This window comes from Melanotaenia boesemani, chromosome 13, assembly GCF_017639745.1.
Source record: "Melanotaenia boesemani isolate fMelBoe1 chromosome 13, fMelBoe1.pri, whole genome shotgun sequence".
In the NCBI taxonomy this organism is placed as follows: domain Eukaryota; kingdom Metazoa; phylum Chordata; class Actinopteri; order Atheriniformes; family Melanotaeniidae; genus Melanotaenia; species Melanotaenia boesemani.
The window spans coordinates 25958908-25976755 of NC_055694.1; the positions used below are offsets into that span (position 1 = coordinate 25958908).

A 17848-nucleotide genomic window follows, 5' to 3' on the forward strand; every position below is an offset into this window, starting at 1 on the left:
CTTTTCATGAACAGGCTGAGCCAGCATTTTTAGAACAGAGCAGGTCCTCTTTTAGAGTTCATGGATACTGACATTAAATGTTTGCCCAGACCATCTTATCAGTACAAACTGTCTTTACAAATAGCAGAATTTTAAAGCTATTTAAAAAAAAAAAAGAAAAAAGAAAACAAAACAAGAAATAACATTCAGTACAGATGCATCAGCATATTTGGGGATGATGTATTGTCAAGCCCGGCTTCTAAAATCTTCTTCCGTATTGACACACAGATATAGACTCAAATAAAGCTGTCTCTGTCACAGGAGAGAGATGAGTAATCGGCTGATCAGATTGGTATTTGTCAGTCGATCAAGGATACAGATAGTAAGCGAGAAGTCCTAATGTGGCTTGGAGGAACAGCATGACTTTAGTTTGAAAGAGAAAATGGGCTAAAACTGATTTGTAAAAGATCTAAATTAAGTTACTGCAAGTGTGTGATGGTTAAGGAAAAACAATAAAGACTCTGTGTGTGTGTGTGTGTGTGTGTGTGTGTGTGTGTGTGTGTGTGTGTGTGTGTGTGTGTGTGTGTGTGTGTGTGTGTGTGTGTGTGTGTGTTGGAGAGGGATAGATCTTTTATGTGCATCTCTTTCAACTCATGAGGTAGCCATGCACCCAGTTGTGACAGGAGGAAGTCAGTTTTCCTGCCCAACAGAGCATCTCAAGCATTGGTTTTAGCTGCATTTGGACAGAGAAGTTGTAAGAACAGTCCACACTGAATTCTGTTCTATGATCTGTCCTTTCCCAGGGGAACTGTTTCATTTTGCGTTTGCACATGTGTCAGAGAATGATGTGACACAACTGTCTGCGACAATGACGTGTTACTTTAGTGCCACACAACAACAAAACAACCCCCCCCCCCCCAAAAAATAAAGAGAGAAGAAAAGTTTTAAGAAGAAGAAGTTTTTAAAAATGGCGGGACCACAAGAAGCAGAAATCTTATGTTTCAATCACCAAACGCCTACATCATGTGGGTTCTTATCAAACCCCGAAAAGACAGGAGCATAGGAAAAAGGGTGAAAGAGTAGGAGCTAAAATGGTTATAGGAACTAAGGCCATGATCCCTAGTTCCTATCTGTCCAAATGCGCAACAAAACAGCCTTATTCCTGAAAAGGTTACAGGAACTTCAACAAGTTCCTACAGTGGGAAAGCAGCTTTTGTGTTACTTTTGTTTATTTGCTTTAGTCAGATATTTTTCAAGTATGAGGATTTTATAAATTCTTGATTTCGTTACTTAGATGCATATTATTCTATGAAGATATGCCTTATAAAACCATAAGCCTCTTGTGGTGATCTTTATCTGGACAAACTTTTGTCTTTTTTTATTGGATACAGCTTTGTTCGCAGTGGTGAGTGTATGAAGACATTGTGTGACAAAATTTTGCTTCAGAATATAAGGACAGAGTAATGTTTTGTTTAGAAGGCACTGCATTTCTCCTCTTTCTCTCTTTCTCTTTTTTTTCTATCTCTCTGTCTGATACGCTCCAGGGTTTTGTCTTTCAGTGGCTACATGTAATCTGTGGCCTCATTTGTGGCGTTTTTGGTGTGCCCACCAAATTCAAGACACATGAGGGCATAACAGAAGACAGACAGAAAAATAAGAATTTGGAGTTATTTTCTATATATAAAGGAAATAATATTAGATTTCTGAGAGAGAGAGAGAAAAAAAAAACATGAGTGACACCCTATAGGTTTTTGATGCTCAAAATGATGTACCACATGTTTACCATCCATCATTCTTTGTATCCAGATACATGCACACAGTGAAACAATGTGCCTATAATTTCAATTTTAATTGGCAGCTTCATGTTTAAATTGTTCAGACCATCTTATAGTCAAATATAACACTTTGCCCCAGTGCCAAATATGCAATTTGTGCTGCTTCTGGTAACATAGTTGCATTTGTACAGCAGTCTGAGAAGTGGGCTTGCTGGCAAAATAAGCCATCCATCAGCCTATTGTGTAGTGATAGCACCTTATATTCTCCACCATATTATACAGATGGGACAATTACAGCTGGGCCAATAACTGCAGCTAGCTGGGACCAAAAGGGCCCCATATGTGGAATGAAACATCAGTCGCAATTACATTTGTGTGTCTTTCTCATCTGTCCTTCCCCACAATCCTCATGCCCACCCCCTTCCTTCTATCCTGCATCCACCCTCCTTGCTCTCATCTGCCACTTGGCAAATTAAGAGCCTCTCTATCATGACCCAAATGAGAGAGGTTCATTTGTAGCTGTTATTTATTTGTAATGAATTCCCCTCATCATCTCCTCTGCTCTCTCTCTCTTTCCGCTACTGTGGAAACATGGCAGAAAAGAAAGAAGAAAGGCATCTGATACTCATTGGAGGGTTATTGTTTTTCTTTTTCATCCACTAACACTGTCCATTATGAGTTGAAAGCTAAAATGAATGGTTAAATGGGCATTTTCTCTCTATGAACTCATCCGTTCTGTCTCCTACCTCTTCTCCTAATTCCCCTGTCCTTTCCCCTCCACCTCCCTCCACTGTCCACAGATGGATGTGTTTCCCTCTGCGGCAGCAAATAGGCCAGGGATGAAAATGCCATATTTAATATAAATTGGTGGTTCTCACTTACTTACAGTGTCTCTCTCGCTCTCACACACACACATACTCACTCTCTTGCCACCTGAGTAAGACAAAGAGTCTTTGGCTGAGCATCTCCCATTTCCCATCCTATTATCTGTTTTCTAAAACTCAATAATTGAACTGTTCCATTGGAATACATCATCTGGCCCACTATCACAAAGCCCCATTGAATAAACTTTTCTCCCTGGCCATTGTGTTCGAGTGTGGCATATTTTTATTTTTTTTTTCCCCCCTCCCTTCTTCTATCTCATCGGCATTATTCCTAGCGTGGTATTTGTCCAGCCGCACGTAATGACTGCAATTTGCTGCCATTTTGGTGTCCTGTAAGAGGCCCGTGCCTCGTGATGGCAGCATTATAATGGTTATCACACACAGGTTTCTATTACCATGCTATGAATCTGCCATAAGCTGTTGTGTCCACTGGTACATTAGAGTGACACAGTGGGAGGATGTGTAAAAACTGAAGATGAAATACTAGGATTTACTGGCCTGTAGTCCTGAGATGTGTTGTTTGTGTGAAAGCTCTCCTGGGATGCAACTTGTAATAAAAGATGTACGAAACAATGTCAGGCTGGTACAATTTTCATGTTGTACATTCCCATTTTCTCCACCTTTCACCACTAGTTTTAGAGTTCTATCACTGTATCGGTATGCAGTACTCCGTGATCTACTTCATTGTTTAACCTTTGAGTGTCAAAATAATATTGATATCTAAAATTAAGTATGGCAATTACACTTTATCAGGATATTCATAACTGACAATAACCTTGATGATAAAATAAATTGCTGATTCATTGTTCATGTGTAATAATATCCAATCGTACTTAAGAAACAGTATTATTTACAGGAGATTTAATGCTTTTTATTTCTAAGTTCTTCTTAGGCTGCGTTCACATTGCAGGTATTACTGCTCAATCCATTTTTTTATTTTTTTTCAAAATCTTTATTTATTTATTTATTTATTTTTTTGCATGGCCATTCACATTATTTCAGTGCAACCTTCATCACACTTCAGTGTGAATGGTACGTGGCTGTGAAGTGACACGCTTGCACAGGGTAAAATATAACGTCAAGCAGTGCGTAGTGTTTATTGAAGTAAAGATATATGCTTTACATGTTTGTATATCAATTTAGAAATACTTGTACGGTTGGAACCGATAAGATTATGCCATACTAAAAAATGAAATGATTCAATATTACCATTTTATTGCCATTTGTCTGACTTCTGTGACGTCAAAGTTGGATAAAATGCGGCAGGAATGTTCAGACTGAGGTCGCCTGGACACAGATCGGCTATGTATCTGCTCTAGGACCACATATAAAAGCGGCCTGGGTCAGATTTGTGCTGTTCAAATTGTCATTTAAAAACTCCAATACGAGTCACAAATGGCAAAAAAATCGGAATTGAGCTGCAGTGTGAACGTATTAATAATTTTTTAAATTAAATTAAATTAAATTAAATGTCTGGTATGGATGTTGTGATCTTATTATTGTGGATGCTTTTGGCTTTGATAACTGTGTAGTGAAAATTTTACAGCCTTATCTGTGCTTACCAGCGACCTTAGTTGCAACATTTAGACTGTTCTCATGAAATTATGTGTAGCATGACGTGATACTACTAAAAATGACAAGTTTGTTATAAGTTGACTGGAATGTTTAAAGAACTTAAGTGCCTGTTCTGTCTATGAGGCGGCAATGAGGACCCCACCACTACTGTGATCATCTCTTGATTGGTTCATTTGGGGAAGAGCAGAAATTTCTTTGCATTTTTTTAAACTAAATCCGAGGTAAAGTTAAACTACCACTTTTATTTCCCAAAACCTAGAAAAGTATGTTCTATTCCTATCTCAGCCAAACCACACTTTTTAAAACATTTATGTACAGATTCCACAGTGGCAGTGTCTTTCTAACGGCCCTATGAAGTCTTACTGGCTTTAATGTGTTGAGTGATTTAGATTTCAGTGTGTACAAAGTGTAACTTCAACACAGCATTGAGTCCAAGGTCCTGTTTTCAGTTGTGCCTCATGTGGTGAAAGGCATGACATGTGTTGGGCAGCAAATAGTGTTCTAAGCATATAACTTGCAAAAATGAACTTATTCATTAAACAACTAATTTATAAAAAAGAAGGTGTAAGAAGGTATAAAGTGAGTATAAAACCAAATTTAATTAACTGTCTGGTCAATTTCGCAGCCGTTGTTGAATCATAAGAGACAAAGTTTGAAGTTGAGTAAGTCAGTAAGGAAATGTGTCCTTTGAAGGTTTCTAACCCTCACATGGTATTTAAATTCACACTCACCACCGTCCATTTCACCAGGTGTGTTCCCTGCTTCTGCAGTGTAATTGATATTATATTTCACCGAAGTGAGGCAGTTAGAGAAGTGTGTGTGTGTTTGTGTGTGTGTGCTCAGGCGCTTGCCTTCATGAATGTGAATGCATCTTGGTTGGTCAGTGATGTATTTAGGAAATTAAAAACTGTCCTAGAAAACTTCATGAATTGGTCTGGAGTAGCTTTCTCACTGGCACCTGTGCCTGTCTTTCTTTCCCTGAGGCAGCATACTGTCTGCCAATCCACCTGTCACTGGCAAACAGCATCCAGTCTGAGATTTACCATATGGATGCTGATGCACATGATGAGGTTTTAGATTTTTAAGGCAGATTAAAATTGCATATGCACAGGGATGATGGAATATTTAATAATGTTCACTAAGAGGTTTTAACTTTACAGCATCATAAATCCTAGAAAGAGAACAAAATCAGGGAACTTCAGCTTCTTAGTGATCTGTAAAAAAAAGTAGGTATCGATGCAGGGGCATAAAATTAAATGATGTCTGTAAAAACAATCATCTATGGATGTCTTAATGATGTCTGCCTCGCTGATATTCAGATACCTGTTTGCATGTAGTTTTTGAGGCAAATTTCAACAGAATTGTTTAAGACCAATAAAGTTTAGTTTACCTTGATCGTAAGATGAAAGATGGCAGTGACTTCTTGGGACAAAAGGAGCAATCCTTGATGTTTATCATAATCATATTAAGTACACAAAAGGAGATGCTTCAAGAAAGTGCACCAGCATTCAGCAAGTTACCTACTCATGTTCAAATTAAGTTTCTTTCAGAAATCTTTCAGACAAATGGAAGATAAGGACAGAGCTCATTTTCCTTGGTTGTTTTTGGAGGATTTGAATTCTGCACTAAAAGGGAAGCAATGTCGATCAGCAATGACATTATGACCACATGCTTGATATTGGCTATGTATTCCTCACTCCACAGGTCTGATAAGTCAAGAAATGGAAAAAAAATCATATATATGTGTTTGAGTGCTAGTTTCTGGAACATTAGCTTTAGATCCTGTGCACCGTTTGGGTTGGAGGCTAGCTGATCTGTGTACACTAACTATTGTCAGGCACAATATTATGTACACAAATCCTCTGTGTACATAATGTTTCAAAAATACTGGATGCTAGACCTCAAATGATATAGTTTAATATTTTAATTTCTTTCCCCAATCTTTGTCTGTCATTGATGTTATGTCACACTGGTGCGAAAGTCTGTTGAATGGATCCTCATTGCTCCATTAATGCCAATATAAGATTTCATCATGTTGTGAACAATTCTTTAATTAGTTTTCTAAGAATAAATTTGGTGAAATCACAGGCTGAGAAGAAGCTCTTATGAGAAATATGAGGATCAGTGCTGCTAGCCTTGAATATTAACAGTGTGGCGTTTGTAAGCTGCTCCTTCAGAGGTTTTTATCTGTGATGAAGTGGCCTTGTTCTTTAAGATTTCTTGTTCCAGACTTTTGTGAGTTTCTACTATATGTACTCTGTGTACTTTTGTATTTTTTTCTTTTACAGCCTATATGATATAAGCTGCTTGGTGGTATAAACAGTCACTTTGGTGCAACAATAACCAGGTTTGTTCCTTCTAGGTCACTCGTGTACCAGTGGAGCGTTGTGAACAGTACACTTCCTGTAGTGACTGTCTAGGATCAGGAGATCCTCACTGTGGCTGGTGTGTGCTACATAACATGTAAGTGTAATGCCTATAAGTACATTTATGTCTTGTGGTATAAATGACCATTTTAAACAGCCTCCCACTTTTTTTTCATTTTTGGATCATTAACAAAGCTTCTTATTTATGCAATTAAGATGAAAAGATTGTGTTTGGTTAGAATTATTTTACCTCATGTCAACTTGAAATATGTACAACCCCGGCTCTGTGGCTTACTACTCACATAGGGGGCCTGTATGGACATTTTCAACATTTTTATTTAGAGATTTTTGTAGGTATTGCAAATGCTAATCTTCTAAGGAAATAAAATCCCCATAAGAATTTTAGCATTTCTGGTACTGTACTCATTTGCACATATAAAGAACAGAGACTGACAGAAAACTTTCAAAATGCTCTCTACCTTACCAGGAAACATCCTTCCAGTTGTACAATTAGTGTTAACAACAGGTGATGTCAACACCTTCAACAATGTCATTTTCTAAAATGATTCATTTAGTTGAGCTCAGCCACATCTTTCTGTTTAGTTGAAAAGGTTCTGCTCTTAGTGAGCTCTCAAGGTACCCAAAAAAGTAAATAAAATGATGTTCTATCTACTCATTACATGTTACTTATAGGTATTATAGATAATACTGAAATGCCATTAAAATGAGAAGATGTTGAGGTGGAGAAAGCTATGGTAGCAAATGACACTGAGATGAAGGTGTTGAGTCATGATGGCCAACATGAACACCAGTTTTATTGTCACTGGGAATTTCTTCCCAGCTGGTAGCCAAGCAACCACTGAAAAAGTTGCTGATGGTGAAGCATGAATGTGCAACTTATGTTAATCAACAAAGAAAAATGCTCTATCAGTGGTCTGCCTGAACTTATGTTGCATCCTGATTCTTTTTACACTTTGCTTGGACTTAATTTTGCTGTTTGAATACATAATGATTTATTATACATTATAAAACAGCATTTAGTTTTCTTTAAAATACTGGTAGAACTATTGATTGACTTTGGCTATGTATGCTACTACTATAAGGGGACTGTTAAAGTCCTGCCAATCCTGCTATATTAATCCTGGTGCATGATTAACCTCTATAATGTAGATCTGCTTCATTCAAACTCTACAAAGCATGTAAAATGCTGAATGGATTCATGTCACCATTTAACACAGTGTGTTCCAGTTATTGCTGTGTTAAGCTTATTAAATCAATAGGTTGCTCATATGCACCTCCCCTAATTAACTTCCAACTTCAATGCATCTCTGCACTCTCTAATAAACAGGCTTTTTGCCTGAAACTCAGCATCCTGGGATTGTTTGGTAAACAGTATATTGCAAATTTTGTCATATATGTCCAAAAACTTATGTGTGAATGACTCACTCAGAGAAGAGAATTTATTTTTACACATTGAGAAGCATTAAGGCTATCAATGCTATTTGAAGCAAAGACATTTTCCCATGAAATAAAATAAAAATGTACTTTATCCAAAATGAGGACAACCAGTAAACAGGATTAATGTGGATTTAAACAAAACAAATCTGAATTTAATGCTTGAATGGTTTTGTATGGATATGTGACCATAATATAATCTCCTTTGGTAGATGTTCAAGGAGGGATCGCTGCGAGCGAGCAGAGGAGCCTCAGCGGTTCACCACCAGAGTGGAGCAATGTGTCCATCTTTCTGTCCACCCTGAGACTGTCTCTGTCACCATGTCTGAAGTGCAGGTATAGGAAGTTGGAGTGTCTTATACTTGTTATGATTTTTATATTATATGTGTGTGTGTATTTACAATATATAGTGAAGCAGAGGAAGAAAGATTGACATAGAAAGTAACACAACTGATATGAAATAATATTAAGTTAAGCTTGTAGTTGGACCATCACAGGCAGTCATTTTGAGTTAGAACTGAAAAGTGAGCTGTGAGTCACATACCTAAGCAGCATTTTCTGCTGTGGGGCATCAGTAATGAAGTATATTGATTTAAATTTCTGCTGCGCCTCATCTTTCTGCTTTCCGTCCTTCTTCCTAGTTGGTGCTGCAGGCGCAGAATGTACCCAGTCTGTCCGCTGGAGTGAACTGCTCTTTCGAGGACTATGTAGAGACAGAAGGACGCATCTACAGTGGAAGGATCTTCTGCCTGTCTCCCTCTACAAAAGACATTGCACCAATCACACGAGACCAGGGTAACCACAAAAAACATAAAATAAAACCCCAAGATTTTTTTTTTTTTCATCTGAATCAGACAGCTTAAGAAAGTCTATATAAGTACATTCATTCTTTCTAATTAAAGAATAAAAAATTGCCATAACAAATGGATAATTATATATTTTATAGACATTCATGTTTCACAATGGGACTATTTTTCATGTGAATCAATCACATGACTTTGTTTGTTAAACTCCAAATTCCAACTACTGCCCCACGACGACTATCGTTACAATAAGTGGGTATAGAAAATCGATGGATGGATGGAATTTAGATCTGTCATCAATAGCGAGGGTGTTTTATTTTATTTTATTTTATTTTATTTATTTACTTTGAGATTATGAATATTTAGAAAAAGAAAACCTTTGTGTTTCTGAAAAAATATATTGGAAGAAAAATATGTTGCTACTATCTGATTTACAGTCAGCATTTTGCAGTGGACTGTAGTGACAGAAAGCAAGGCAACAGTCATTGTAATATATATTTTTTAATATAATATAATTAATATAATTCAAAGTGGTGTGATTTAAAAAAAAAATGTTTCACAATTATATTTTTAATAAACCCACAAACATGTTTATTTCCGCTGTAAAATTAATTTGAATATAGAGATCTATGAAGATTGATTTGCTCAGGGAGCCAATCTCAAGGAGATGCACACGAAGTTATTCTTCAATAACTTTATGTTTCTCACTCTAAAATTACAGGTTGGTTTCATTCTGGGATTATTGTATAGCAATTTTGTATGATGATGAAAAAATATTAATCAGAGCTTCATTCAGACTGATTGTTGATTGATCATTTTGGTCTTAAACACCATTTTTAAGGTTAACAAAATAACTGAAGTTATGACAATGAAAATCTGCTGATTCAGAGAGTTATTGCTCAAAATCAATTCATGTATTCACAGCTTATTGCCTCCTCAAACCGTATTGACTGCTCAGGGCTGTACTTATATTCCAGCATTATATATTATTATATGCCAGCTTATCAAGAAAACAAGTGACATGTAAAATAACACTTCTGTCATTTAAGAATATATTGAATGTGACTCCTCTTGATCCTAAAATTAGTTAGCATTTTCAGGCTAACTGCTGGTGAAAAATAGATAAAAAAAATACGGTAATATACAAAGGAAACAGTAATATACACTGTAATGTCTTGTGTGTTTCCTTTTAGGTGACCAGCGCATTATAAGGTTGTATCTCAAGTCAAAGGAGACGGGAAAGAAGTTTGCCAGCGTCTTTTTTGTCTTCTACAACTGCAGCGTCCACCAGTCGTAAGTTGAACATCTGTTGCTAACTATTAATGGAACAATGGGCAAACATCTGATTAAACTGTACTTTTTTTTTCTAAGTTGAACAGCCTGAGAGCATTTTCAGATACACAGTAATATTACACATGCAGCAAGATGCATAGTGGTGGAAAGTGATAATTAACAAATGTGTGAAAATGCTTCTTTACCAGAAGCTATGGTGCTAAAATATTAGCCTGCAAGTAACAAATTAAATGGAGAAGGGAGTAAACAACATGAAACCTCTGCTTATTCAATATTCAACGTATTCAAGCTTTTAACAAATCAATTAGTTAATTAAATCTCAAGCAATAAAGAGACTACTGGTGAGTGAAATGATAAATCTATACCTAACCATGCAAGACCTGGAAGAGCAGCCAAGCTTAGGAGGCTAAGGCACGTCAGCCATGTTCCTTGAAATGAATGATCCCTGGTTTAAGTACAAAAATAAAAATGTAAATTTTAACACTGAGATGAAAGCAGGTCTTACAAAGATTTGTTGTCTTTAAAAATGGAAGCTGAAAAGGAAAGAGAAACATCTGTAGTTCTCAAGCAGGACTTTTCTTTGTTTTTATCTGTTTTGTTTTAATTTTCTATCAGATAAGCATTTGTTCAATTGATGAATATTTAGTTTAGTTGTTTAGTTTGGTTGTTTGTTTAGTATATTTAGTTACTTTCCTCAAATTCATAGTTAAACTAATCAGTTTCAGGGCTTAAGATTAGTGGTTGTAAAGCAGTGTGTGTTATCAATATGACTAATGCTAAATGTTTAAAGCAATATTTTAATCACAAAGACTGCTAAGCTAGTTGCATAACATTATATATATATATATGAAAAGTTATTTTTCTTTTCATATCAGTCTTGTGGATGTTCATATGAGCTTGCACAGATACTGGGGTAGAGATTGAAGAGACTAGCAAAACGGCAGTGAGATCTACCAGATAATGAATGAAGAATGTGTTCCTAATTGTCCTGCCTTGTTAAATAAAGGTTAAATGAAAATAAATAAAATGTCATTTGGTAAACCACTCTTGGCTTCCTTAGTGAAGTCGGTGTGTGTGGTTCACTGCCCACGGGTTTGCACACTTTAGCTCTGTCTCACTCTTATCTCTTCCAACTGGCACTGACTCCCACCTCCCATTAAAGTATCTGGTCTTCGTGTAGATGCACCTACCTTAACAATGCATTCCAAATAATCTTACTTTGGATTTCAAATGCCAAACATGAATTCCACCCATTAATTTCTAGATATTAGAATAAAAATAAAGGCATTCAGACACTGGTAACAAAACCATCAGAATTTTTTTTTCTTTCTGTATGCACCTGTTGCTTTAATAATGTGTTTTTTATGTATAAAGGTACAAAGATTATGACAATAGATGTTTTGGAGAATATGGCTATAAAACTCGTTTTAAGCTCTGCAACTTTTTTTCAAAATTCAAATTCAAAACTATCAGTATTGAATTTGAGCTGCTCCTGTTTGCCCTCAGGAGCAGCTCTCATTTCCAATGGCCTTATTTCCTGAATCAGGCGCCCTATCACAGCTAGTAAAATAGAGTGTTAAGTCTGCAAATACTGCTGCCGTGCTCCACTCCTCCAACCCCCAAAGCCCTGTTTTCCTATCTTTTTTTCCTACCTTCCTTTTGTTATCCTCTTACCATCTCCTCTCCCATTCCGCACTTTGCCCGTCTCTTTGTCCCATGGACCCAACCCCTTTTAGCCCTCTCCACCCTCCACTCACATCTTCTTTTTTCTTGCCACTCTCTCATTTATAAAGCCCATTTATTGCTCGCACTCTGCTCTGAGCCTCGCATATATCTGCATAGTAATAGGTTGTTAATTAGCTCTAGATAGGGTGCCTGTGTGGAGATGGTCATAATGGAGTGGGCTTGGACAGACAGAGCTCACCTGGACCACTTCTCATGGCCTCCAGGCCTAGTTCATTTTGTGAATGCACATGTGAACCAGTGTTTGAATATGAATGGACTTTTATGTTGGTTATTTGGAGTTTAAAAAACAAAAAACAAAACAAGATGTATCAAAGTAATTGCAAAAAGAGCACACATACTTATGTGCATGCTGTGTGTGGGTGGGTGTGTGTTTATGCTGTGTACTCCTGATCAACCATCCCACCTAGTCTTCTCCCGTTTGCTGCACAAATAGGCATGCTGCTTTTAAGCCTTTGATGTTGACTTTGCTGGCCCCCTCAGGACTCAGTGGGACTTTAAAAACTACAATGGAGTTATTGCAGCAGCAGCTGTAACATAAACCCACATATTAAACACCACTCACCTTCCAGCATCACCTTTCACCTCTAAATCTTTGACCTCGCCTGTAGGAAGCGAGGCACAGGAAAGAAAGCTTTCATTGGCTGTTAATGAAGTTATCCTCGTGGGTGTGGAGTGCCAGTAAAAGCAAAGTGCAGACTCACAGACGTACAGTATCAGCATGAACGTACAAGCAGAGCAGCCTGAAGGCAAGCACCCAGACGGACGTGTGCGCAACTTCACACAGCATCAGGCAACATGCTGGAAGGAGGATGCAGCACCAGTATCACCAGCCGTACAAATGCAAACACACAAACAGGTGCACGCACAGTCAGAGGGAGCACACAGAGACAGAAGGCACAGACTTGGCACAACAAATTATGCTGAGAGCTATTTACATACGCTTTTACAATATTAGAAATTTGCATTAAAAAAGAGGTTTGGAATAGTTTAATTGAGCATGCCGGAGGAGGAATAATGCATCTTTAAAGAGGGGAATAGAAACAAACAGGAGAGAAAGTGCTGGAGGCAAGAGTGGAACATGGAAGAAAACCCACATTCCCTGAGAGCTGGAGAGGCATGAAGAGAGAAAGGGAAATATAAAGCAGTGTTAGCAAATGAGACGGAGATTGTGCCCATTGTGTCAGGAATAATGCGTCCCACACAGCTAAAAGGTTAGCGCCCCAGCTTCAGGCCACCATGACCATTACAATATGAAAGGGTTGAAATCTATGCAGTGAAAAGAGGCACTCAGGGGATAGGATCGGCCCACACTCCAAGCCCTCAGGAGCGGCTCTCATTTCCAGGCGACCCCCCACCTTCACCCCCATTGTTGATCCACTGATGCACATCAGGATTCATCTGTTGGGAAACAGTTTAGAATCATCTCTTTTTGTGATTACATAACTGTTCGCTAATGCTGATTTTGGTGGTAATAGTCTCTGGTTCAATTTTCAGCAAATGTGAACTTATTTAATTGAACTGAGGGTTGAGACTCACAGATTCACTGCTTTTGGACATTACCATGACAAGATCCAATATTATCAAGTAATGAGCCTGAGCCCTCCTATTGAGAATCTAAGTTCTCATTAGGCTCTTATGCAGTGTAACTTAATGATGTATGTATCACTTTATTGATGCTCACTTTGAAGCTTTATTGGATAAAACAAAAAGAGACCTATACATAGATTGCCTTACTTCCCAGTGTTATTTGGTCTAAGCATTATACACATGAGACTGGCAGACATCAAGAAGATGCATCATACAAATTAGGGGCTTCAGTTCAAATAAAAAACAAACCTACAACTGTCTAACATACAAATAAGACCATTAAAGGTTTAAGCTTTGTGCCTCATAATAGCTGACAGATCTATTTCATTAGGGTCAGCACATGTTTGCATGTTTTGATAGGCATTAAAAATAAGGTTAACCTTCTAAGTATCAAAGAATTTCAGCTCAATTTCTGGCTCCATTAACACTGACCAGAATTAATTTAAGATATAATCACTCCCACCCTCCATATATGTTTGTGCTGGAGCCGGCTCGCATATCAACAACTTTGTTACATTGATCCAACCTCACAAGAACAAAAGCTTGGAGAAGATGAAAAGGCGTTTCACCCGGCTCTGTTGCTAGGCCTTTTGCTAAATAGCAGGGGGATATTATTGACTACATTGCAGCAGCACTGCCACTTACCTCAAGCCAGTTGTCCTGGCATTGACAGCTTTACTGTAAGACGAGTCTCAACAGCTCAGGTGACCCAGAGGAATACTTCCATGTCAACGTGGGTGACAGCTTGTGCATATGTTTGTGTGCATAAATGTAGTTGTGTGAGTGCATTAAACGTCTATGAATGTGCATCCACACATCCCTTCAATGAGGAATCGATAAACCCCGGGGTTAATAGTGAGGAGGAACTGGCTCACCAGCTCTGCTAACAAACATCAGACTGTTAGCATAACCTCAGTCCACCCTTCTCCCCGTGGAAATCTACTGGCATTGATTACAAACCTCATACTGCAGTTCAGTCTGGTCACACTAGCTTATCCCCTGGCTATGCAAAGTCTCTGCCATCAGTCTGTCACTTCAGTACAAGCAATTTAGGAGTTAACCCTCCAAAATCTGAATAAACCAAGGACAGATAGACAAAGACAGTGCAAGGATTAGACTGAAATCCAATTTAAAGTCTTTCTGTTCAGAGGAATGACTGAGCAGTTGTCCCTCAGCTCGGAGGACCCAAGTTTAAACCCTGTCGTGGTTCATTACTGTGGCGTTTTTTCACGGTACTTGTCAAAGATCAATTGTCAGCCACAGGGTGAACATGGTATTGTGGTCAATTTTCCATTGAGTTCCACTGAACTGCCTAAAAGTTTGTACATTTACTGCATACATGATATAGATGGAGCTTTTTCCATGTAACTGAAAAGTCCTTTCTTCTTCTGTATCTTCTGTATGAAATTATCACATGGATCCTGATAAGGCGGGGAAGCTTTTGTGTATTACATACATAGACTGAACCATTGAAAGGATGGTATTGTGTACTCTGGCATGCATTTTTGTGTTTTAAATCAGCACCTCTGAACTGTGGCATATTTTCTCAGTGAGGTACCCCCTTGTGACGGCTAATTCTGCATCATCTTGCATCCTACCTCTACTCCGAGTCTTTCCAGCCAGTAAAAGTCAGCTCAGTGTTGACTCTTATCTCTTGCTCTGTGATTTTCTTTTTCTTTTCCTCACTTCCTCCAATAAAATCCTCTTGGATTTCTTTGATAAATCAGCTGCCTTCAAATCAGCCAGTGTGTAGAGATCCAGGTGCTGGGGTGTGATGCAGTGCTGTAAGCATCCCAGAAAAGAAGGTTGTGAAGTGTTGTTTCTCTGTTGGTGCACTGCTGGGCAATGACAGCTACAGGAATGTGCATAATAAATGTCACTGTGGAATAAAAAATGAGTCAGGAACATATTTTTAAGGTCAGTAAGTTTTAAGGTCGGGTGTAACATCCACCTTACTCATTAACTTACATATGTTATTGTGATGTGCTTTGCATGGTTACATTTAACTGCAGTTTACTTTCATTGGTTTGGGCCATTAAACTTACCTAAAAAGGCTTTTTACCCACCTGGCAAACTTAAAGCCCATATTTGCTGCTATTTTAGCTCTTTTGGCTTCACGGTAACCTCAAAAATGTATTGTGCTTTATAGCTTTATAACTTTTCCTACTATTTAGTGCTTAAGGCTAAACTGTTGTTTCTTGTATTTTGTCTTGCAGTGATCAGAAAACACTTGCACAACATGAGGTCATGCAGAGACTTTGCACAAGATAAAGTTTTGTTCTGTCAGTAACTTTTGAACTACTGTTGGTTAGACGTCTGACAATAACAAAAAACATGAAGTGGAAATTGCATTTATATACAATATTCCCTTCATTTCTTTCTTTCTGGTCACCACAATGGCCTTGTGTTTGTCTTGTTATCCGTGTTTTAATGCATATATTCATCCTGCCACCACAACTCTGAAGAAATAAAAAAGACGAATAAAAAAAGCAAATTTTGTATAAAAACAGGCTTATCTTGGTCTGCCAGCTTAGTTCACTGTAAGCCTCCAAGCGTGAAGAATAAAGAGGAAGGAGTGAATCGCCAAAGATTTCTTCCTGCTCTTTCTCTCTACCATTTACAGCATCTGCCTTGGCCTTGCTGACAGCAGGAATAAAATCATAATGCAAGAAACTACAGTTAAACTCATCATCCCAAAAAGATTTCTGGAGATTATTCCATAAACATTTGATCTTATGCACCTTTGTTGATGCATGCCTACTCTTGGCCTGTCAGAGTGTGATTCGCACCATAATTTTAAAGTTTTTCTTTTGTTTCCCCACTCCTTCTGGATTTCATTGATAACTGTTCTACCAGAGCAGTACAGAATCAACGCGACTTTAGGCTGACATGGTGTTTTTTCCAATGCTGCAAGCAACATGATCATTCTGACTAGTTTATCTCATACTCCAAATGTACTTAACTTATATGTGCTAATAGAAGTTAGGGCTGAGCTCTGTGCTTTAGTCGTCACAGTGAAAAGTATAATCATTCCTACTGTTATCCTGAGACAGAGGCAACATGTTCTGATGACACAAGGTTTTGATTCTGGTTTTAGAAGATTTTAACTAATAGTGACACTTAGTCTAGCTTTCCTGTACTAGCGGCTCAGTGGCCATGGTCTTCATCCATTCTTGAATGGTTGTAGTCCAATGGACACTATGTGCATGAAATTGCCTGACTGACTCATGTGCTCAACCATACATGAGACAAACCACGCTGTGGAACTTTCATAATAAAATTTCTTCGTTCATCAGGCTCAGGTGCAATGACAAAATGTAAAACTTTAATACCTAAAATATAATGAAAATATATTTAAAAACTCTATTTTGGACATAATCTCAGACAAATTAGGATAAATATAAATGTTTAACATATTTTTTTTTCTCAAATGGGACACAATGTTTGAATACTCTTCATTCAGAGACACATGAAAATTGCAGTGATTGTGAACAGTCACTGTTTTTGTTATTATTCATTTACTTTTCCTTTCAACTGTTATTAAGCTAGTTGAAAAGTTGCTAAAATAAAAGACCCCCTGCTCCTAATAGTTGTTATTGTAATTAAATGAACAAAAGTAGTTGTTCTGGGCTTCAGATATTTGGCAACTATCACTTCACATGGGTTCACTTTTTTACTGCCCACTGTGTGGTGTGTGTCAGGCGGAGAGGAGAGGCGGCAGCTCAGCCATACATGAGACAAACTACGCTGTGGAACTTTCATAATAAAATTTCTTTGTTCATCAGACTCAGGTGCAATGACAAAATATAAAGCTTTAATACCTAAAATATAATGAAAATATAATTAAAAACTCTATATAATAAGTTTAAATATATAAAAAGTGTACTTCATCTTCATTTTTGGTACATGACATGTTTATTTAAAAATACAATTTGTTATAATCTCTCTAAATTCAAATCATGGGCCAACTGATGAAAAAAAAAAAAAAAAACACTATTATGCAAATGTTAGGAGATGCAAGTCTGCAGGCATGACCTATATGGGGACCAGAGAGTGTTAATTAAAACATGAAATGCAATACTTTTAGATGCTCTCAGTGCACGTAGAGACAACCCATATTAGTGACTCTTGATGATTATATTGTAGCTCTAAAATTATTAACCCGAAACTTCTTTCTTTGCTTCCAGGTGCCTGTCCTGCGTTAATGCAAACTTCCCCTGCCACTGGTGCAAATATCGCCACATGTGCACGCAGGACGCCAGCGACTGCTCCTTCCAGGAGGGCCGAGTCAACACTTCACAGGTGAGGTGTTGAGCATACACACGCAGACACGCAAACACATAAACACAGATGAAAACATGTCACATGCTCACACAAACACTCAC

At 37.8% G+C, this 17848-nt stretch overlaps 1 protein-coding gene across 2 annotated transcripts in view; it reads left to right on the forward strand.

Annotated features, from left to right (window-relative positions):
- LOC121651197 (plexin-A1-like) overlaps positions 1 to 17848 on the forward strand; it is a 262523-nt gene that overhangs the window by 132331 nt on the left and 112344 nt on the right. For both annotated transcript variants that reach the window (XM_042003180.1, XM_042003181.1), the window contains exons 5-9: positions 6576 to 6676; positions 8247 to 8370; positions 8676 to 8829; positions 10031 to 10130; positions 17651 to 17765. In XM_042003180.1, the coding sequence (XP_041859114.1) occupies positions 6576 to 6676; positions 8247 to 8370; positions 8676 to 8829; positions 10031 to 10130; positions 17651 to 17765 (594 nt within the window). The remainder of the gene's footprint in view (positions 1 to 6575; positions 6677 to 8246; positions 8371 to 8675; positions 8830 to 10030; positions 10131 to 17650; positions 17766 to 17848) is intronic.